We start from the raw sequence: 23304 nt of genomic DNA, 5'->3' as shown, positions 1-23304 counted from the left end.
CGATTTTCTTTGTAGTTGAATCATTTTTTTAAAGCAAAAAACAACTTTTTTTTCTTTTACTGTACTCTTTCTTACTTTATTTTCTATTCATCTCTTTATCTTTTTCCTTTCTTACTTTATTATCTATTTACTTAATTCACTAAACACAGTTTTCTTAAATCTTGTGCCGAAAAGAGGGGCATAAGTGCCCCTACTACTGAGGGACGGAGGGAGTAGTAGATCATTTATAAATTTGGGGGGTTTGAGTGATAAAACAATCTATGAAAATTGATGACTAAAAATATGTGTATTTTTTTGTTCCGTGTATTCCGTATATTGATTTCAATGAAACAACATTAATAATATATTCCGTATATTGATTTTCAGTGAAACAACATTAATGATATATTCCATATATTCAGTGTACCTTTTTTTTGAAGAGATATTCACTCCGCATTGGAATAACATTCTATAACATAGCTTTTGCAACAATTTCAGTGAAAGCCAATTTTTGTATAAAAAATAGTATTTGATGCTAAATTGAGAAAGGGAGAAATATATCAAACCCCAAATCTCTCAGCCTCAGTTCAGAAAAATAGACATGCATCTAAAATTATATTGATATCTATATCAGAAAAAATAATAATAATGTCAGCAACGCATAGAGATCTTAGAATATTGGATCAAAATGTGTGGGCTTTCGTAGTGATCCAGCAAAGTTCATACTTGCCTGTCTGGCTGTCTCAGGTCTCAAGTCTCAAATATCAAATGTATTATCAAATATCAATACACCTCAAGGTCCTCAACCATAGTATTTCATTGGACTTGTTTTTTGAGAACATCACTTATAAATATATACCATATAACATCAATAATTATTCTTCATATATTTCATCATTAGATACTTCGTTTTTCAGAGAGGATAATATTAATATATACTCCCTCCATCTCGTCATAAAAGATGCAGTTCTTTTGGGTACGAGATTTAAGAAAATATAATCCTCAGTGTTAACGGTTAAGTGAAAAGAATAAAATAGTGGATAAAATAAAGTAGAGAAATGAAGAGAATAAGGTAAAAGATCGTAATTGTGTTATTCTTTTACTACTACTAAAAAAGAAAATTATTCAACTTAGATATGTGACTGTCTCAAAAAAAATACGAATCACTTATGGTGGGAACAAGAGATTATATTCTAGTAACACTTAGCATTATAATAGGACCAATATACACTATGAATAAAAATAGAAATGAACTCAAAATCTCTTGTTAAAAAGAATTTTGCGGTACTCGTATAAAGGAGGTATTATGTCTAAATAGTATAATGATCTAAATAATACTAGGTCCTAAAACTCATGAGTGATATTTGAGGGTTCACAATAATTTACATTGATGCATTTTAAACGTACTGTTTAATAAGCACTTAATAAATTTAATCACATATCCCTTTCAAGAAAAGATCCGATAAAGTAAACTAATCCCAAAATGTAGTATATAGTATTAGAGCATCTCCAATGGCGGACGTCCGGTCGGACATCCGGTCGGACGTCGCGACGGGCGACCGGGACGTCCGCCATTGTGGCGTTTAGGGTCGGATACGGACGTCCCGTGAGGACGTCGGGTGTCCTCGGACGTCGGCGCGATGGGCGGGTGGACGTCCGCCATTGTGGCGTCCAGTCGGACGTCCCATTTAAAATTTTTTTTTTAAACTCTATATATACGGCTCGTTGAATTTTATTTCATTCGCACCACTTGGGTTAACAAGTTTCTCTCTCTACATCTCTAATTTCAAGTATATCTAGAATGTCTATTGAAAGTGATAGCGAGAATGAGTTGGAGGTCGCTGTTGAAGGTGCGATAGAGAGACTGCTACAACAGAGGTCGCAGCGGCGGCAGCAGGCGGCGGTACCTCGGCCGATCCATCGTCGAACTCAAGTACCCCGTGACCACATTGCTGCACATATTCGGTTGTATGCGGACTACTTCACTCCGCAACCGCGTTTTGGGGAAGCCTTATTCCGGCGACGCTTTAGGGCGCATGTATCATAATGCACAACATGATTGTCGAAAATGAAGCTGCAGAACTGACTCAGTGGACCAACGAAGATGATACGGGTGCAGGTCCAAGTCACGGCGTGGCCACCGCGAATGTGAATATGGGGGTACCTCATGGAGAGGTCGCGCGGCTGCGTGCATTTGCCGACATGCGGCAAACAGATGCCCATGTTCGACTTCAGCAGGATATCATCGAAGAGGTTTGGACTCGGAGGGGTTGACGTGATAATATATGAAGTTTTTTTTATTAGTATGTAATTTTTTTTTTCAAATCATGTATGTTTTTTTCGATGAAGTTGTTAATTTTTCCCGTTCGTATTCTCGGTCAAATTTTATTTCCGTAAATGTTAATTGTTTTATTTGTAAATGTATGATTTTTTTTAATTGCGGGATGTCCTAGTGGGAAGGGCGATGGGAAGGGCGGATTGTGCAGGGGATGTCCTAGTGACGTGGCAGTGGGATGGGAAGTCCTAGTGACGTGGCAGGAGGTGTTTTTGGGATGTCCTAGTGGGATGTCCGCCCACTGGAGATGCTCTTATATAGTGTAAATTATCTAAGTCATACATTAACTTAACAAACAACCAACCGCACAGGAAAAAATAGCTATAATACCACAAAAAATTTACCTTATTCGGATTAATATAATTTGACTTTTGTATAAATTTAATTTAAGGTATTAGCCATACGATGAAAATAAAAATATCATATCTTATGCCAACTTAAAAAAGCAAACATGTTATCTGTAGTTAGTGGTTTGATGCCAAATTTTTTGACATAATTTTCTTGAATTTAATCATCTATAAATGAACATAAAGTCCCAAATAGTATCATAAAACAAATAAAAACATAGTGATACATAATCACAACTATTTCCTTAGTACTTATTTGGTCGGTCATTTCTCCTAATATTAGTAAATAAAGATTTGGGTCTTAGTGTGCGTGTATTGACCGAGTAGTAGTGTGGCTGATGCTTGAGGTCAAATGTTTCAGATTTAATTTTACTCTAACGCAACCTTTAAATTTATGTTCATTTATCAATAAAAAAAATTGGATCCAAAATTTTTCCAAGTAAGATTCTTGCATAATTTGTGTTTAACCATGTACATTTATATCTCTTCATCGTACTACTAAAAAAATATACTCCCTCCGTCCCGCACTACTCGCACCTTTCCTTTTGGGCACGGAGATTAAGGAATAAGTGATAGACAAAGTTAACAATTACGGCTGTAGGTATAAATTGTTACTAAAAATGGAAAGAGTGCAAATAACTTGGGACGCCCAGAAAGGAAATAAGTGCAAGTAGTGCGGGACGGAGAGAGTATATGTCAAAGGTTAATTCGACAACCAAAGATTGTCTAATCCATGGAATTAACCGTCATGATCGGAGATATAATTCCTTCCAACGACTATCAAAATAATAATAATAAAAATAAAAGAAAGATTAATTGGACATGACAGTGAGATCACTGTATCTGGGCCTAGTTCTGTCTGGTGAAAGCACTTCATCCATAGATTTTCTCTTGTTGTTGATGTCGTTGTCGATGTTCTTTTGTTGCAAAGATTGTGCTGTCTGAAGCTGCTCCATGTCTGAATCTGCTTCGCCTATTGTAATAATCTCCTCAATTTCTTCCTTTTCCTCCTTTTCTGGCTTTTCAATTTCATTCTTGAATTTCGTTCTCATCATATGAGGCCTCAATTTATTCACATCTGATAATTTCATTGGTTTTAGGAAAAATTCCTCTGCTCCTTCTTCTAAACATCTGCAACAATTATATCCAATTGTTATTAATTTAAGATCATATGCTATATATACAATTTGTTCTTAATAACAATAATAATATACTAGTAATTTACCTGGTTATTCTTGAAGGGACATTTTCAGAGGACATGATGACTACTGGTATATCTCTCAAAAATGCAGATTCCTGTCAATTTGTAGGCAACACACAATTTCCTTTAAACAAATGCTGATAAATTCATAAGAATTTAAATCTCAGATAGGGTGTGTCATGCATTGATAGAGTCCAAATTTTTATAGTATGAAAAATGAGTGAAAAACAAGAATCATTACATAAATTTAAGAGGGCTTTGCAAGATTCAGGGAAAAATTCATATTCAGTTGAATCAAAGTGGCAATAAAAAGAAAAAAAGGGGAGAGCTTTTTAAGAAACATCAAATTTTTTGTCAGAAACTATGTTATTCTGTGAGGGGCAATTTTTTTTTCCTATAAATGGAAAATTTGTTGGTTGATAAATTGCTCCAATCTAGTAACCAAAAGAAGAAAAGGAAAAGGAAAATACCTTTATTTTCTTCAGCAAATCATAGCCTGTCATCCCAGGCATACAATAATCTGTAATTACAAGATTCACTTCCACTTCCTGAAAAAGAAAAAAAATGAGATCTTTAGGTAACATATAGGGGGGTGGGGGAGGGAGGGTATAGCAACATCTACCTGATGATTCTTGGGAGAAATAGAGGTTTCATTAAACATGTTTCTCTCACTTCCGTGCCAACCAAGAAATTCCAAAGCTTTGCCACCAGAATCAACTGTGGTAACTGCCACAACCAAATGCCCACAATCAAAATCAAATCTTTTTTACTTTCACACAAAAAAAATCCATAAAAACTACACCCCACCATCAAATTCTTAATAAAAAACCAATAAACCTAAAAAACACACACAGACACCTTGGAAAGAGGATGTCTTGAGCAGCCTCTCAATCAGCTTTCTGTCAATCAAGCTGTCATCAACAGCAAGAACATGAAACTGGTCATCTGCTGCTGCCATGCCCATTTCCTCCCACTCCCAAAATTCACAAGATTTTGCAGCAGGTTGAGGAGAGGAAGAAGGGATTTTTTCTTCTTCAAGAAAATAGAAAGTTTAGTTCTTTTTCTTTGTTTTGCATTAATAATGTTTTTCTTTGCTTTGGCTGTGTTGTTTGGAAGGAGAGAAAATGGGAAGGAAAGAGGAGCTTTGTAATGAAGCAATATCAAGGCAAGATCTGACCAGATTTCTACCAAAGATTTTGTTGCATTATACTTCCAGCTTGGAATTGAACTGCAAGGCAAGCAAAAAAGAATAGTGGAAAAACTAAATCTTTGAAAGTTGGCTTCAACAATTTTTTCTAAACTAAATTAACTAATCACCGGTTTTTGAAAATTATTTAATTTTTATACTATTCCAGTGATTGTTATATTGCAGAAAAAAGAAGAAAAAGTAAAGTTAGTTTTTATCTGGTTTGATATAAAATCAATTTTTTTGGTCTAGTGCAGATAAAAATCTGTTATTTATAATATCTCTAAGTTTTGTTCTACTTAAAATATCACTACGTACGTTATTTAAATAAGAAAGTGCATTTGCCCAATAAAAGAATAAATAAATAACCACTGTGGCCTTTGCTTCTTCTATTATGTGTATTTTCTCAACAGGTAAATATGAGGCTATTTATGTTTTTAAATTTAAAGGCTAAAAAAGTGAAGCTAAAAGTTAATTTAGTTGTTGAATTGAGTTTTTTTCGAAGTGATAGAGATGGCGAGTAATAGTTTTGTTGCAAAATTATATCACGAAAGTAGTACTCCATAATTCACAACACCGCACCTTAATATTTTTCTCAGTTAACTGATGTTGGTGTTGCTAATCATAAAAATTCAACACCTTAAATGGACAATGAAGAAATGCTCTACTGATTAATACAGGATTACGGATTACCTCAAAATACGTGAGATGTTGTATTAACAAGAAATTCTCAGCCGTCTTGATGTTGCTTTTGTCATTTTCTTTCCAACAAAATCTTTTGTGAAATTGCTTTTGAAATTTATACTACTACCATTTTAGTCGTTATTGCTGTTTCATTCTCACGCAGAAAAATGTAGTCTTTGGGTCGTTTTGTCACACTTCAGTCAATTGACATTAAAGGCACATTAATTTAGGAGATTTCCAATACTCCCTCTGTCTCAGTGACACATTTCGTATGGGGATATCCCACCATAAACAATACATTTGTTAAAATAGAAACACTTGTCTCTACTTTTTCTCATTCTTATTTTATCCTCTTTCCACTTAACTTACAAAACAACATTAAATAAAATTTCGTGCTGAAAAGAAAATGTTCCACTTAGAATGAATATTGCTTTTATTCATGTGAAAGTACAATTGCTAAATGAAACATTCAATTATAAATACTACTCACTCAGTCTCTGAAAAATACTCCATAAATTAATACTCACTCTGTCCACAATAGGAGTCACTCTTATTGTGGGCACGTGTTTTAAAAAATGTAATGGATAATGAGTTGGAAAAGTTAGTGGAATATGAGACCCACTTTTTTATATTGGTTTTATAATAAAATGTGAGTAAAGTGAGTTAGTGGAACGTGAGACCTACTTATCATTTATAGTAAAAAAATGAAGTGTAACTCTTATTGTGGGACGGACTAAAATAGAAAAGTGTGACTCTTATTGTGGAACGGGGGAAGTATTTTTTTAGTATGTCCTCGAAAATATAAACTTTGAACTTTCTAATATTAATAAAAAATACTTTCAAATAGAAGGAATAAATTGAGAAGATATATTTCTTATTTATCTTCTAAAAAGGAGAATATACCTTCTTAAAATATACTCCCTCCGCTCTATGGTAGTAGAGTCACTTCTTTTCGGCATCAAAATTAAGAAAGAGATATTAAATATATTAAGTGAAGAGATAATAAAGTAATTAAGAAAGAAAAGTAGAGAGAATAAAGTAACAGACGGTAAAAAGTAAGTGAGTAAAAAAATGTTACTCTTTGCTAAATAGGGAAATAACTTTATTATGACGAAATATCGCGAAATGAAAAAATGACTCTAGTGGAATGAAGGTAGTATTAAGTTAAAAATTTTAGCTTTGACCATCTAGAAATCCGATAGCATTTTGAATTGGCAGATTGACAAGTTTAATTGAATTCTTTGTTTCATTCACATCCGCACTAGTCTGATGCCTCAATTGTTGAAATTTATACTAACAATTAATGAGACAAATTTCATTGACTCGAGTTTACTTATTTGTCATAATGAAGGGCCCATGATAAAAATTTGTCTAACATATCCAAAAATGATTATCTTTACTTTTCCAAAAATTTCTCTCATTTATATTTTTTCTGAGATAGTAATAGTTATTTAAATGACAAATTTTAGTCAAAATTGTAGTCACAAAGAATTAAATTTTGTCAAAATGACGTATTTTGCGTGTGCAAAACGACATTTTCATTATGATAATAAGTATTTTTTCTTTGCATTTAAATAATTTTTCCTTTCTTATTATGACCAAACAACGTGATTTTGGGTATCAGTAAAGATTATATATATGCAAATGAGATAATTGAAAAGAAATGGAAACTTTCGTGATATTTTTCATTTTCAAACCTTATGAAATAGATCTAAATTTGACTAGATTCCAGGATTTTAATGGCTGCTATCCTTTTTTGTTTTATATTAAAAGTTTAAATTCAAAAGAAAGAATATGAAGTTGAAACCAGTCTCGAATCAAAATCAATCAAAATATATCCACCAGTCAAACTTGAAAATTTTTTAATGTTATCAAATTTTGTAATTTGTATAACAAATTATGATCCTTTAAGAGCACCCGCAACGCGTCGCGTGGGTGTCTCGTATCTCGTCCCTCCGAGACGAGACTGCAGCGAGACGCGTTGCAGCGTCCCGTCTTGTCCCGGTCTCGCCGAGACGCCCGTCCCACCGAGACGGTTGGCGCGCCAGCTCGCCACGCGCCCGCGCGACGTGGCGCGCGCTGGCGCTAGGCGTGACGCCCACCGGCCGGCCGGCGGTATGATTTGTCACGCTGACGCAATAAATCATTTTTTAAAAAAAAAATCGAATTTAATAAAAAAATTAAAATAAAAAATTCAAGCGGTAATGTTACCGTTTTTTATCATTTTTTTTTATTTTTTATTTTTCTTTTTTTACTCTATAAATACTCATATTTCATACTCATTATACACACAAACACACATCTATTCTTCCTAAATCATCTTCATTTCCTCTCCAATTTTCATCTAACCTCTCCAATTTTCATCACAAAATGTCCGGCGACGGAAACTCTGGTGGCTCTGGTGGGTTTGACATCAACGCGTTTGGCGACTGGGGGGCATGTACAATGTCTTGTGTGGTTCCGGTTCGTCGACGTCGGGCACCCAAGGCTCGTCGACGCCGGCGGGGTACCAACCACCCCATTTTGATGTGGATGCATACGCTCGTCCCTCCGCCCCGATGTATTCGCAGGGATTATCCCAAATTAGGGAGGATTATCCGGATGAACCCATTCCGGAAGGAGGACGAAGCGGTGGAAGCTCCAGGGCATTCGACGCCGTGGAGGAAGAGGAGGAGGCGGCCGAGGAGGAGGAGGATGTAGGCCGTCATCCGTACAGCCGCAAGCACACGATGGCTCTGTACAACGCCTGGATCAGCGTCTCGTACGATCCCATCTTCGGGAATCAACAATCCCGGAAGTGATTTTAGGAAAAGGTCACTGAGGCCTACAACGAGATTAAGCCGAAGGGGTCCCTCCGCCGCGTATAGAAGATGCTCCGAAGTCATTTTGACCGAGTCGACAGAGAGGTCAAAAAATTCTGCGGCATCTACAAGAATGAAGCGGCTCATTACCAAAGCAGAGCAGCTAGAGCCGACATTCTGAGATCGGCTTTGCGAGTCTATTTCGACGACAACAACAAAGAATTCAAACATGTCGATGTTTGGAAGGCCGTGAAAGACGTCGAAAGGTGGGCCGGCGGTGTCCAGTCCAGCACGGGCTCGACCTCGAAACGCATGAAGCACACGGCGGGTGGCCAATACTCGTCTAGTGGGGGTGGTTCAGGCAGTGCCGCACTAGAGGTTGCCTCGCAGGAGGTTGAGGGCACGACAGACGATGCAGGGGGGTCCTCCTGTGTGCGCCGTCGGCCGCAAGGGACCAAGGCGGCGAAGGCGGTTAGAGGGAGGAGAGGCCGAGACGAATCAAGCCAGGCGGGTTCCCAAGGGCCGCCCTCTTCCCTAATGTCCACGTACTTCACTGCCACGATGGCGGATACTTTCCGGATGACGCCCGCCCAATATCAAGCCCATCATGCCGACATTTTGTATCTAGCGGGACAACTTGGTATTCCGCCTTCATTCGGTGCACCGCCACCGCCTTCGGGGGATGATTTGCCGGCGGAGTAGTTTTTATCATTTCTATAAATTTGTATTTTAAATTATGTCTTTTTTTTATTTATTTTGCCACGAATTTAATTATGTATTTTTAAAAGATTTTAAGTTGTAATTTTGTTTTATTTAATGAAGTGTGTTTTTATTAATTGAATTTGTTGGAAATAAAAATAAAAAATGAAATTGAATGAATAGTTAAGGGATGAGATGGTTAAGAGACGGATAAGAGGTGGAGGGTTGCAGGTGCTGTCTCTTAGTTAAGAGATTGAGTGAAAAGTACAGTGGAGCTCATGAATAGTTAAGAGATGAGACGGTTAAGAGACGGATAAGATACAGCGTTGCGGATGACCTAATGTCTTCAAATTTTGTACTCCATATTATGATCCTCTATATTATTGGATCCATATTTGGGAAATGGAAAATACGTGGCAAGCCCATGCCTAATTTCTATATCAATTATTTTCATAGTTAGTGAAATTAATAACATAAATTAAGTAAAAATATATTGGGGAATTAAATTGAATATACGATAAACATAAGTTTTCAAGAAATCCTGGAACGTCAGGAGCAACAAACAACTTTACTCATTTTAGAGCATCCGCCATTGCGGACTTCGACGCGGAATTCCCACAGACGTGGCGGAATTCCGTGACCATTAGGCCACACACGCGTGGATACGGAATTCGGAAGAGGACGTCGCAGGTCCGTGGCCTTCCGCGGAATTCCGTCCTGACGTCCGCTATTGCGTGGAATGTCACGGAATTCCGCAAGGAATTCCGACCTTTGCATTAATTTTTTTTAAATTTTCTATAAATACATCCCGTTGAACTTCATTTCATTCGCACCACTTGTTTTAACGAGTATCTCTCTCTAAATACCTTTCTTTCGAATCATCAATGGAGCACCACGATAGCGATTCTTCTCCCGCCTCGAGCGATTCACCGGTGCCGCATTTTCTCATCGGCAGGAGTACGCAATATTCCCAATCGATGTCCTAAATTTCGGGGATGCTGCCCCAATCTAAAATGCCATCGGGCATGATGCTGGGGTACTACAACATGTGCCCATAATGGTATGGGATGACGCCCTAGATGCCCGGGGGGATGCCCCAGATACCGGGGATGATGATGCCCAGGATGATGCATGGATCGTCTGGCGCTTCGGGGGGGGGGGGGTAAGCCGCCGGTCCCCCAATCGCCGGTGGACAACGTCTATCGGCTCTTTATGGACTTACTGTCGACGGACAACCCGGTGAGTCATCCTCTCGACACTCAGTTCGCTGGCGTCGACACGTTCTCGTTCGATGAGTTGGGCCTTTCTCTGATCCGGGAGACTCCGCCGGCGACAAAGAGGAGGGGGAGGCCAGGGCGAGAGAGGGGACGGGGCGTCTCGACGTACGCTAAATATATGACTCCGCCGTCCACAACTCATAAGGAGTAGAAGGTACGGATTTTGACGGTAAATTGTCTAATATATGGCTTGCCGATAGCAAGGCATATCCCCAAAACGAAGTAGGTAGCCGTGCATAACTCATCATCGATCGAACCATATTTAATAAGGTCCTGTTCCTTCTTTCCGCCACGCCGTTCTGCTGGGGCGTGCCCGGCGCAGTCAGTTGGGATTGAATTCCCGACTCCGATAAGTAGTCCAAAAACTCAGCATTGAGGTATTCGCCTCCACGATCAGATCGCAGGCATTTGATACTCTTACCATGATACTTCTCCACTTGAGCCTTAAAGTCCTTGAACTTGTTAAAAGACTCTGACTTGTGGGTCATCAAATAGACGTATCCAATTTTCGAGAAGTCATCAATGAAAGTGATGAAGTATCGAAAACCACCTCTTGCTTCAGTAGACATTGGTCCACATACATCGGAATGAGCGAGCTCAAGTACTTCCTTGGCCCTATTGCCCTTAGCCTGAAAAGGCCTCTTGGTCATCTTGCCTTCTAAGCATGACTCACACTTATGAAAAGGTTCCTCCTCTAGACCTTTAAGAAGATCTTGTTGAACAAGAGAATAGATCCTCCTTTCATTGGGATGACCAATTCTAAGGTGCCATAAGTACGTTTCGTTCATTGAACTTGAAGGTTCTTTTCGTTTCTTTGAAATTTTCGATGTTGTATTGAGTTCTGATTTGCGATTATTAAACTGTGTAGATGTGATTGTGTACAAATCGTTTTCCATGATACCACGACAGATATAAGAGCCATCTTTCTTAATAACGCAGTTGTCATTAAAAGAAATCGAATATCTATCAAAAACTAATTTAGAAACTGAAATTAAATTTCTTCTAAAAGAAGGTATCAACAAAACATTCTTCAAAATAAAAAATCTATCACTACTAAAACGCAAATAAACGTCTCCCACTGCAACTACCGCCACTTTTGTAGCGTCGCCCAGCTGGACTTCGATCTCATGATCACGCAACCGTCTTGTCACCTGCATTAAGTCACGATCAATACAAATATGATCAGTAGCTCCTGTGTCAATAACTTGTAGCCTTGCCCTTTTTAGGGCAGTCTGGCTTCCAATGTCCCTTTTCATCACACTTGAAACACTTCCCCGTGGGCTTCTTGTTTGCCCTCTTCTTCTTCTTTCCCTTAGCCACTTTGCCCGATTCTGAGTTCGGTGCCTGCCTTTTTCCTTTGCTAGGATTAAAGCCAGAGAAACGAGGCGCCGAAGTCTTCATGGCCGCCTTAGCCTGGACCATAAGGTCCTCTGCCGACTGAAGTTTAGTCAACAGCTCTGCCAAAGTGTAGTTCCTTTATTCATCTCGAAGTTAAGCTTGAACTGTTGGAAGCTAGGGGGAAGACTCTGAAGGATGATTGTCACCTGGGACTCGGGATCGATCGTCCCTCCCAAGACCTCAATCTGGTTGAGGTGGCCCATCATCTCGAGGATATGGTCCCTCACAGACGAGCCTTCCTTCATAGTCTTCGACATGATACTCCGAAAGGCTTGAGACTTAGCCATTCGATTCTGAGTACCAAAAAGATTCTTGAGATTTTGCATGATCTCGGCGGCAGTTTCCATGGCTGAATGCTGATGCTTGAGCACTGATGACATAGATGCCAACATATAGCACTTAGCCATCTCATTCACCTTATGCCACCGTTTGTGTGCATCTCTGACTCCTGCCGCTGCGTTGGCCAGCGGCACTGGAGGTCGCAGGGTTGTGAGTACGAAATTGTACTCTTCTTCTGTAAGAACGATGTCCAAGTTTTGCTTCCATTCTATGTAATTTTTGCCCTCGAGTTTGTTTTCTTTAAGAATTGCAGAAAGAGGATTGAATGACATATTGACGATTTGATTTGCACTGCAAAATAGAGTATTTACCATTTGTCATAAACTTATGTAAGAAGTTTGATTAGATTAACCATAAAACTTTTCAAAATCTTACAACTGCAAAATTAAAATTTTGTATCCTCCAGAGGAGGTCAATACACATTAAAATCTTACAATTTTACTGGTCACAATCATCGACGAATAGTCCAGAGACCACAAAGTGGCATGGCCGCCTAATGTTGCCAAAGCAAGACCACCGAATTTAGCATTACAGAGTCTCATTCCTACAACACACTCCCATAACAATGCTCATGTGCTGCTAACAAGATCAAGCTATCTCATAAATCCTGTGTGAACTTCTGAATCTCGTAGTTTCTTAGGATTATTGTCCCCACAGAGCAAGTGGCGATAATATTGGAAACCACATTCTAGTTCATACTATTTATATTTGAGAAGTCCGCCCTTACGAACTCGCTATTTCTTAGGATTATTGTCCCCACAGAGCAGGTGGCGATAATATTAGAAAAAAACTTCATAAATCGCAGACCAATTGATGGAGACCATATACAAACGTTGAGTTCGTAATTACAGCTTAGATATTTTGTGTTATGGTTTTATTTAATTATCCTTAGCCTTGAGGCAGATTAAGACTTGATTAAATTCTGTTGGTATTTAATATGCTGGATAATTAAATCTTTTGTTCATAATTGGGGTCTTCCTTTAGGAAAATAATGTTCTAGTATTTAATTCTTATTCATGTCTACTATAAGATATATCTAAAATAATTAAGTTATTTAATTCTTAATAAGACATGAAAAATTAAATTCGAATTATTTCCATGTTCAAGATTAGGAAGATTAGATTTATTATTTAATGTATTCTTACATATCTATCCTAATTAGGATTCTAGATATATAAATATTAGGAAACTATTAAATTATTCTTATCTATATCATCTAGGAATAAAAACAATATTATTTATTTCCATAGATATAGATAATAATAAAAATATTCCTAAAATCTAGGTAAATCTTCCAAAAAGATTTTATTTCCATTAAATATTAATATTTCAATGATATCTTTTAATTAAAAATTAAATAATCATTAAAATAATCTTTCATCGATATCCCATCGCCCAAGGTTCGCACGAACGATGATCGACGAAGATCCGACGAGTTCGTCGTCGGATCACGACGCGCACGACGTCTCGGCCAGCAGCGCACGTCGCACGCTAGCGTCTCGGACGACTGGCTCGTCAGGCTTCGCGAGCGTCTCGGCCAGGAGTTCACGCGGTGGTGCGACTCCTCTCGGCCGCCTGGCTCGTCGGGTGTCGCGGTCTCTCGGCCAGGAGCATGCGCGGTGGCGCGGCTCCTCTCGGCCAGCTACGATTGCATGTCTCGACCCATCCGAGACTCCCTGCTCCCACTGCTCTGGCACACGTCGCACTACGTGGTGCGCACGTCTCGGCCAGAAGCTTGGAGCTTCGTCTCGGTCCTTCCACCTAGGGTTTGGGCTATTTGAGTCTCGGTGTCTCGGTGAGTTTTCGGTCAAATCACCGCACCGCGCCAGCCACCGTGTCGACCTTGGTGCGGGCGCCGCCAAGGGTAGGTCTCGGTCGGTGGCGTGCACGAGCCCACGCTCGTCTGTGCGTCGCCCCGTGACCCTTGATCCCTCGGCTCCCACTCATTCGACCACCCTACCTCGATCGCGCGTGGTGCGATCCGTCTCGGCGCGAGCGCTGACGGATCGCACGTCTCGTACAATCGAAAAATTCAAGTTCTTTGATTCGATTGTTCTTGAGTTCAACATGCATAAAATTAAACAAAAACCAACAAGAACATGCTTCGAAATAAAAAACACATGCATACATGAATTTCGCGAAATTTAAATCTAATTAATCAGAGCTAAAGACTGACTCTGATACCAATTCAAGGGGTGGGCAGCGGAGGCGTGAATAAAAACCGATCACATGAATTTGATCTATTTAGCTGATTATTTAGACAAATTCTATTCGCGTAATTTTCTCACGTATCATGCTCATAACTTGAATTATAATCATGCTTTAGATCAAACAATCCCTAAAACATGCATACTACGGAGTTAGCCAATTTACCTCGTTGATTCACTTAAGAATCAAAGATGGCTTGCGTCTTCTCCACGTGAAGATCATCAGAACTCAACCTCGGATATTCTGACTGGTGTCCCGGACTGTAGACTGATACTTGTGTGGGCAAATCTCACCACTGTACTAGGACTTAAATAACGAAGACAGAAATCCACTCACGGAAGGAGAAGAATTTCGATCCTCTCTCAAATCTGAGTTAGATGAAATTTTGTTATAAAAAAGTGTGTTTTCTGTCTCCTTTATTCTCCTATTTATATTAAGTCACATATTGGGCCCAGTCAGGGATATAAGGAAGAATTTGGACATGGCCTCACCCAATTAGTTTTTTACTAATTAAACTGAACTCACAATTTAGTACAAGCTCATATTGGAATATTACAAGCAGCCACTACAGAAGTAATATTGCACTGCCTTTCCAAATCCGAAATTACAAGTATTCCGGGTTTCCTTTTATTTGTTTAATTCATTTCCCGTGCTTAAGATAGAAACATCAATTAATTAATTAATATCTGCTATGGACTTAATTAATTAACATATTTTAATTTTCAAGAGTGGACTTAGCAAGAAACTCTTATTTATTATTCATAGAGTAATCAAACTCCAACTAGCTAGGTTCCGAATAATAAAACCTTGTTTCGAGCTCATCTTGTGGATGTTATCAAACGAGACTCTCCTCGCGCACGATTTAATATAATAGCAATCCTAGCACCGCCAGATAATGATCACCACTACCCGATATACCTGGATCGTTGTGTGACGAAAAACCCGCACCTTTGGTAAGTCAAAGTAGTAGATACTCAATATCGTATGCTCAATGCTAACGTACATTGATTAAGAAATTAATTATCAAGACCTCGTCTTTCAGTAGATAGCATAAAGACTTGTCTTGCTGTTAGATCCATTCAGTGCTATACCACACCAACGTCATCATATTTCAATAAGGCTTAGAAATAATCGGACTGACATTGCAACCTTTCACGATAGGTAGTCTAGGCTTATCTAGGTTGTGAAATTCTTATTTTTCTTTGTTCAGGACTGACCGCGTACCTTAAATTGAGCGCAACCCACAACCGGTCTACTAAAACAAAGACTTAGACTTTGTTATGTTCACTTATACATTTAAATATGTAATAAACATCCATTAAATGTAAAACATAACAACATTACGACAAAAATAATCTGTTGCATTTATTGGAAAATAATAATTAGAGTTTTAAAGTATTCAATCACTCGAAAGGTGATTTCTAGTATACAGACCCTAACAGTTCAAACCAGCGGCGGGGAAGCCCCACAACTCCGAGCAATGCCGGACACAGTGGGATCGGTTGAAGAAGCCGCTCAGCCGATTTGCCGGCATTTACACAAACAACCTCCCGCTTGGCAACCAGCGGCAAGTCCGCCGAAGATGTGAAGCTGCTGTCTCACCAGCAGTTCCCCGACTTCGAAAAGGGCTTCGGGGAATTCAAATATTGGGATGTGTATCTCGCGGTGCAGGATTCGCCCAAGTTCAGTGCGGGTGTGGAATCCGGCTAGCTGAAGCGGACGAGGATCAACGCATCCGGAGATTACAGCAGCAGTGCTGGTTCCACTGAACTCCCCCCCCCCGCCGATTCTGAGTTCCCCACTCCCACATCATCCGCCCGCCACCGTCGCCCGATTGGGCAAAGGGCCGCGGCACGTTTGTCGAGGAGAAGTCCCAGCGGATCCGTCTCCTCCGAGGCCTAATCGGCAGCACCCACCCATAACGAGCCGGATCCCGAGAACCCCTCCTATGCCCGCATCGCCGCACACGACGCCTTGTTACGTGCGGGAATGGCGCTCGGCGACCGACCACCACTACAAGCGGAAGCTTAGACCCCTCCTCAATAGTATGCGCCGCGACTTGGGGTTCGACGCGATGGCGGATAGCGACGGCGAGGGTGGCGGAGGCGGTGACAGCGAGAGGGGCGGCGGGGACGGCGAGGGAACCAGCGGCGAGGAATCCGAGGAGTGAGGAGCCGGTTTTTATTTTAAAAATAATGTACTTTTTTAAAAATTAATTATGTATTTTTTTAATGAAGTATGTTTTTTTTAAAATAACGCGTGTTCGTTTTCTCCGTATTCGCGTCGAAATTTTAATGACGTAAATTCTTTACTTCCGGAAATTGGTTAATTTGTGAATTTGTGAACTTTTTTATCTGGGAATTCCATCGGGAATTCCGCCACTGTGCAAAGGGAATTCCGTATGATGTGGCAGAGCAGTGAGAAATCCTTATGATGTGGCAGTGGGAATTCTGCAGGGAATTCCACCGGGACATCCGCACCACTACGGATGCCCTTATGAAAAACACAAAACAATGACTGATTATAGAAAATGTGACGCTGAGTGGTCTATGATTGACGTCATAAAATAAATAAGTCACTTTAATATAAATATCATCATCGTTGACTAAGAAAAAAAACAAGATTGCTCTGTGGTAACTTTTGTGTAAGTTTTCCTTTTGTAGGTCAGAGCATCCACAATGGCAACGAGCGGACCGGCTAGCCGATCTTCGACCCTCGTCGGTTCACTCGCCGAACCATTGTAACTGGCGAGCGCCATTTCGACGAAAAAATTGGCGAGCACACGCCGATCCGCGAGCGCTGGCCGGTCCGCTCGCCGCCATTGCTGGCTCCGGACCGGCGAGCGATTTTTTTTTCGTAATTTTCTAAACACTATATATACGCGCTTTGCACGTCATTTTCATTCGCACCACTTATTTTAACGTGTACTCTCTTTATCTTAATTTCTGTACAAGATCAACAACGGGAAATGAGCAAAGTTGGTGGTAGTAGTGGTGGTAGTGGTGGGGATGCTGAGGAGTACGAACGTCGAATGAACGAAGCGTTAGAGGCCTATATGAACCGTGAGATTGATCGGCTAATGCAGAGGGCCTTGCAGCCGGCGGTACCTCGACCACGACTAGTTGTCCACCGCCGAACAGTGATTGATCGAGATCACTTAGCTGCACATCAGCGCCTATATGAAGACTACTTCGCACAGGAGCCGCGGTTCAACGCCAACCTTTTCAGGTGCCGTTTTAAGATGAGAAGAGCCCTGTTTATGCATATTGTTAACGCCTTGGAGCATCGATATCTGTATTTCCGCTTCAGGCACGATGCGGCTGGCAAACCCGGCTACACACCTATTCAAAAGTGCACTGCGGCAATCAGACAGTTGGCCTACGGAGGCGCGGCAGACATGTGGGACGAGTACCTCCACATCGGTGAGACGACTGCCCTTGAATGTATGAAGTATTTCTGTCAGGGCGTGATTGAAATTTTCCGTGATCAGTACCTTCGATGCCCTACCCCCGAAGACTGCCAGGATCTGATGCAGATGCACGGAGAGAAGCATGGGTTCCCGGGTATGTTAGGCAGCATAGATTGTATGCATTGGGAGTAGAAGAACTGTCCCGCTGCCTGGAAGGGGTTCTACACGACCGGCTACAAGGGAAAGAATCCCACGATGATCCTCGAGGCCGTATCTGACTACCGACTATGGATTTGGCATGCGTATTTTGGGATAGTCGGGTCGAACAACGACCTCAACTCGTCGCCCCTTTTCAACGAGCTGTGCCAGGGCGTCGGTCCGGCCATTAGTTTTGTCGCCAACGACAACCGGCATGATATGGGCTACTACTTGGCGGATGGGATATACTCTAGGTGGTCCGTCTTTGTGAAGACGATCAGATGAGAGGAAGGCCTACTTTACGGAACGGCAGGAGTCGGCGCGCAAGGACCTGGAGTGCACATTTGGTGTGCTCCAATCTCGATGGGCGGCAATTAGGGGTCCAACGCGTTTGTGGCATATCTACTGTATTGCTGATATAATGTACGACTGTATTATCATGCACAACATCATTGTCGAAGATGAGGGTGTACAACTGACTAGTTGGGCCAACGACGATAATGAAGCCGGTCTAAGCCACGGCATAGCCGCCCCCAACGTACGAAGGGGGGTCCCGCACGATGAAGCCGACCTCCTCCAAGCACAGGCCGACATGCGCCAAACGGATGCTCATATTCGACTCTAAAAGGATTTAATTGAAGAGTTGTGGGCGCGGAAGAATGCACGGCGTTAGTTTTTTTTTAATTATGTAATTTTTTTAAATGTACTTTTATTTAATTTAAATAAAATTATTGGATTTTCCCGTATCTGTGTCGTAAATTTAATTCCGTATTTTGTGTGATTGTCAATTATTTATTTTATATAATTTTGAGTGATGTGGCTAGGCTATTGCTTGGCTATTGCTGGGCTATTTGCTTGTCATGATGATTTGGCAGGAGGAGTTTGTGGCTGAGCTATGGCTGGGCAAAAACCATTGTGGATGCTCTCATGACTTTGAGGTAAAAAAAAATAGACAAATGTTGAAATTGAGAGCAAGAAAGAATTACAAATATCTTGTATCATACTACCTCCATCCTCCAAATATTGTCCCACTTAGACCCGGCACGAATTTTAAGAAATATAATGGAAAGTGAGTTGAAAAAATTAGTGGATTGTGAGTCATACTTTTATATATTAGTTTTATAATACAATGTGAGTATGGATGAGTTAGTGGAATATGAGGTCTATTACCAAAAATGGTAAAAAGTGAAATGAGATAAACTTTGGGGGACGGACGGAAATGGAAAAATGGAACAAACTTTCAGGGACGGAGGTAGTATATTTCATCCATCCCATAAAAATAGAAACTTTTTCTATTTTCGTCCATCCTATAAAATAACACACTTCTATTTTATGTTTCAAATTTATTCTATTTATATAAATTATATTGTGATAAATATATGAGTTATTAAAATCAACAAAATACTAATTGACTATTGTAAAAGTTCAAGCTTCAATCAATTTTGGTGTGTTAGATTTCTTATTATTATGATACTATGATTATACATATGTATAATGGATATTAGATACTACTGCTAATAAATTTCAAAATAAAGAAACTTCTTACATAAGTCGATCCTCTAAAGATATTAGGATAAACTTTTAAAGATTTTTTATTAAAAATGTGGATAAAATGAAGTGATTAAATAAATTTAAAAGACAGCCTACGACTCTATCCTAAATAACAATATTTATAACTATAAACACATATGCACAAATCCATAATCGGTTCCCTAAAATTCAAAAAATCTTTTCACCAATTATCCAAGCCCGTACTTTAAAACTGGTGGATATCAGGTCGACATTAGATATACTCAAAACCCGAGAACTAAATTATTAGCCCTAAGAATGATAAAGAAAAGATAAAAATGGCTAAAAAACACAAGAGTTAATCAATAAGTACTATTAATACTAAGTATTCATTCATTTTCGAGCTCTCACTAATAATAAATATCTAAAAATGGCTAGTGATCTAAAATAATTACCTTACCTTCAGATTCGAATCAAGTAAATATAAAAGTTTGAAATCATAATAAGAGGTGCTAAACAAACACAACTACACAAGCAAGCTAATTAATTATTAATAAAGTTTACAAAATTCTTTCTCTCTCTCTCAAACACACGCACGCAATAACCGTAATAGACATGTTTCGTGTATCAAACACATAATTAATTAAAGAATTTATGGTATAGTTGGGATTATCGTGTTGTTCCAAAACAAAACAATAAAATGTTAAGATGAGCTGTTTAACTGATATCTTAAATGATAAACAAAGTTCAACAAATGAGATGCATTGAACCTTCCTCCATTGCAGTTTCTTTATTAGATATGCTTTGTGCATGAAATCTACTTTTATTATATGTATACGATTGACTTAACTATATGGTTTTATTTATTCTAGTTATAAACTAACGTTTTTATATAGGCTTCCAACCAAACTTGAAATTGTTAAATTAATAGAGTTTTTTGGTAATGCATCATATATATCCTTAAAAAAATGCATTTGATTGTTTCCATTAATTTTTGTATCTGTATATGCACAGATACACGTACTCATATATTTATTCTGAAATATATTGGTTTTCGTAATTTTTTATAATTTAACTATTTACCTAGTCAAGAAAATATTGTATCTGTAAGTACTAATAATTAGGTAATATACTCGAAGCTATATCGGCCCAAGTGATTGAACATATCGATCTTTTATTTGTTCATTAAAAAAATTGTTAACAACATTTTTTTATGTAATTAAGGAAGCTAATATGTGTTTCTAAATATACCACCAACGCTTAAAAAACGTCTTATTAGTATCCCAACTGAGATTGGAGGACGCAAATGAGAGCGTCCTAAAAAAATAAAAGATTAAGTTAATTTGTTATTCATTTAGAAATGCTTTCCTTTGAGTCCTAAATTGTTGTTATTTTTAAAAATTTTCTAATGCACGTAATTATGTCTCAATTTTTGTGTCCCTAAAAAACACTCAGTAAGTTTTTTTTGTAGTGATAATAGTTATAGTAAAACATCATTAAATAAGTTAAATGCACATTGATAGCAGAACAAATAATAAACTCTGCAAGAGCTTGTACTATCAAGATATCATATGGATGGTTTTAATTTGTAAATGTTAATATTATTATTAAATTTGATTTCGACAATAGCTTTTACGATATATATAAATTATTTAATGTCCTAATTAGGTACTGTATCTTTTTACCTTAACAACGTGTACGGAATCAATCTTCAAACAATTTTTGGAACAAAATTACTCTCCCAACATATGATGACTCCAAATAATTAATAAACTGATATTAGTTCACATAGACATGAAAGATTATGAGTAATACACGTTTAACAATTCGAATTTTTTGTTTTGCACATATAGCCATCAATGGATTATAACGTAGTATAAATGAAATTCAACTAAAATAATACTGGCCAAAACTTTTTATCATCGCAATTGAATAAATACATCATAAAAGTAAATGAGTAGACGATGAAATTAAAAGCAAAAAAAAAGAGAGAGTAAATGGGGTTGGTCCAAATTAGAGAAACTCCAATTCCAAGGAAGGATTTGGTCTTAAAAACGAAGGATTCGTTTGTTTGGTTAGGAGTTTTCAAAATCATGATTCTTGCCGGATATTGTGGGTCAGGTCGGCATTCCCTCAAGATTTTACTACAATGATACAAACAAAATTAATGGATTTAAGAGTCAAATTTTATTGGTGTCATATAGGGGTGAGAAAAAAACCGGAAACCGAATATCCGAACCGAACCAAACCGAAATTTTGAAATTCGGTTCGGTTTTTTCGGTTTTTCGGTTCGGTTCGGTTCGGTTTTAAAAATAAAAAAATTTCGGTTTTTCGGTTCGGTTCGGGCGAAGAAAAAAACCGAAAAACCGAATTATATATATATTCTATTAATTTAATATATTATATTATATATAATATATATATATTCTTTTAATATATTCTAATATATAATATATATTATATGTATTATTAATTTTATATTATATATAAATATTCTATTAGTATATATAAAATAAAATAAAATACACATATATAAATATATATTTATATTATATTTATTTTTTTCAGGTTTTTCGGTTTTTTTTTCGGGTTTTTCGGTTTTGTTCGGGTTTTTCAGTTTTTTAAGTTCGGTTTTCGGTTTTTCAATTTCGGTTTTTCGGTTTTTTGGGTTCAGTTCGGTTTGGATTTTGAACTAAATTCGGTTTTTCGATTTTGGTTCGGTTTTGGTAAACCCGAATGCACACCACTAGTGTCATATCCTTGTTGGGTTGACCAATTACTGATCTAGAGTTCGGGTAATCATTAAAAAGTAGGAGTACTAATATTTAAATTATTTTTAATAATTTTATAAATCAATATACTTTAGCTTTATTCTCTAGGTTTGTCTAAATCAGATTTAAATCGTGTAAATAAGGTATAAAACTCAGGTTTAATAGTTTAATTTCACATTTTAATTGTACTCCTATAATATTTATCATGTTTGGGTCGTTATATTGCTATTATTGTATCGTGTCAATCCATATTAGACCATCTCTAACAGTATTGTAAATCCTAAAATGCAGTAGAATAATACCTCCAACAGTATTGCAAAACCAATCCCATTATAGGTTTTTGAAGAAAAAATACATATCTTTAGGTGTGCACTAAAAATATACCAAAACCACTTTTTATAATTTGAGTTATTGCATTCAAGTCCAAATCAATTCATATTTATCAAAATAGAAGAAGAGAAGGAAGAGAAATTAAAATACGAGAAAGAAAAACTTACATAGAGAAGCCGTGGCGGCATGGAGAAGAAGATGTGATAATAACCTAATCTAATCTTTATTTGATTAGTTATTAAACAGTAGGCTGGCCCATAGTAGTATTATATTATTCAACATAATTGGAAAAAAATAATTTATTAATTTCTTAACAAAGAGCCGTTCCAATATAGAGAAACAAAAAATAGTTACTTTATTCAAATAGCCGTTACTTTATGCTATCAAATACAAAAAAAATAGTTAAACATTAGTAATTAAAATGATACATAATATGGAAAGTCTAAAATAGAGAAACATAAGCCAAATACATAATATTTTTTAATAGTATTTAAATTTTCTAAATTTTGTAATTTATTAGATTTCATATTTAGTTATATTAATTATATAAATTATATTATATTATTTAATTTAATTTAAGATATTGACAAAGTGTCATGGGGTTACAATGATGGCTATTTATAGTAAGGACAT

At 37.9% G+C, this 23304-nt stretch overlaps 1 protein-coding gene across 1 annotated transcript; it reads right to left on the bottom strand.

Annotated features, from left to right (window-relative positions):
* Positions 1-3349: 3349 nt before the first annotated feature.
* On the bottom strand, positions 3350-5799 carry LOC121767534 (two-component response regulator ARR8-like). Its single transcript, XM_042163820.1, has 6 exons — positions 5742-5799; positions 4721-5090; positions 4485-4588; positions 4333-4410; positions 3887-3957; positions 3350-3792 (listed from the first exon to the last, which is right to left on the bottom strand). Exons 2-6 carry the CDS (start codon positions 4824-4826, stop codon positions 3474-3476), a joined length of 678 nt encoding a protein of 225 aa, XP_042019754.1. The 5' UTR covers positions 4827-5090; positions 5742-5799; the 3' UTR covers positions 3350-3473.
* Positions 5800-23304: the final 17505 nt, after the last annotated feature.

Source organism: Salvia splendens, chromosome 15 (genome assembly GCF_004379255.2).
Source record: "Salvia splendens isolate huo1 chromosome 15, SspV2, whole genome shotgun sequence".
NCBI classification, from domain to species: domain Eukaryota; kingdom Viridiplantae; phylum Streptophyta; class Magnoliopsida; order Lamiales; family Lamiaceae; genus Salvia; species Salvia splendens.
This window is presented reverse-complemented; position numbering and strand designations above follow the sequence as displayed.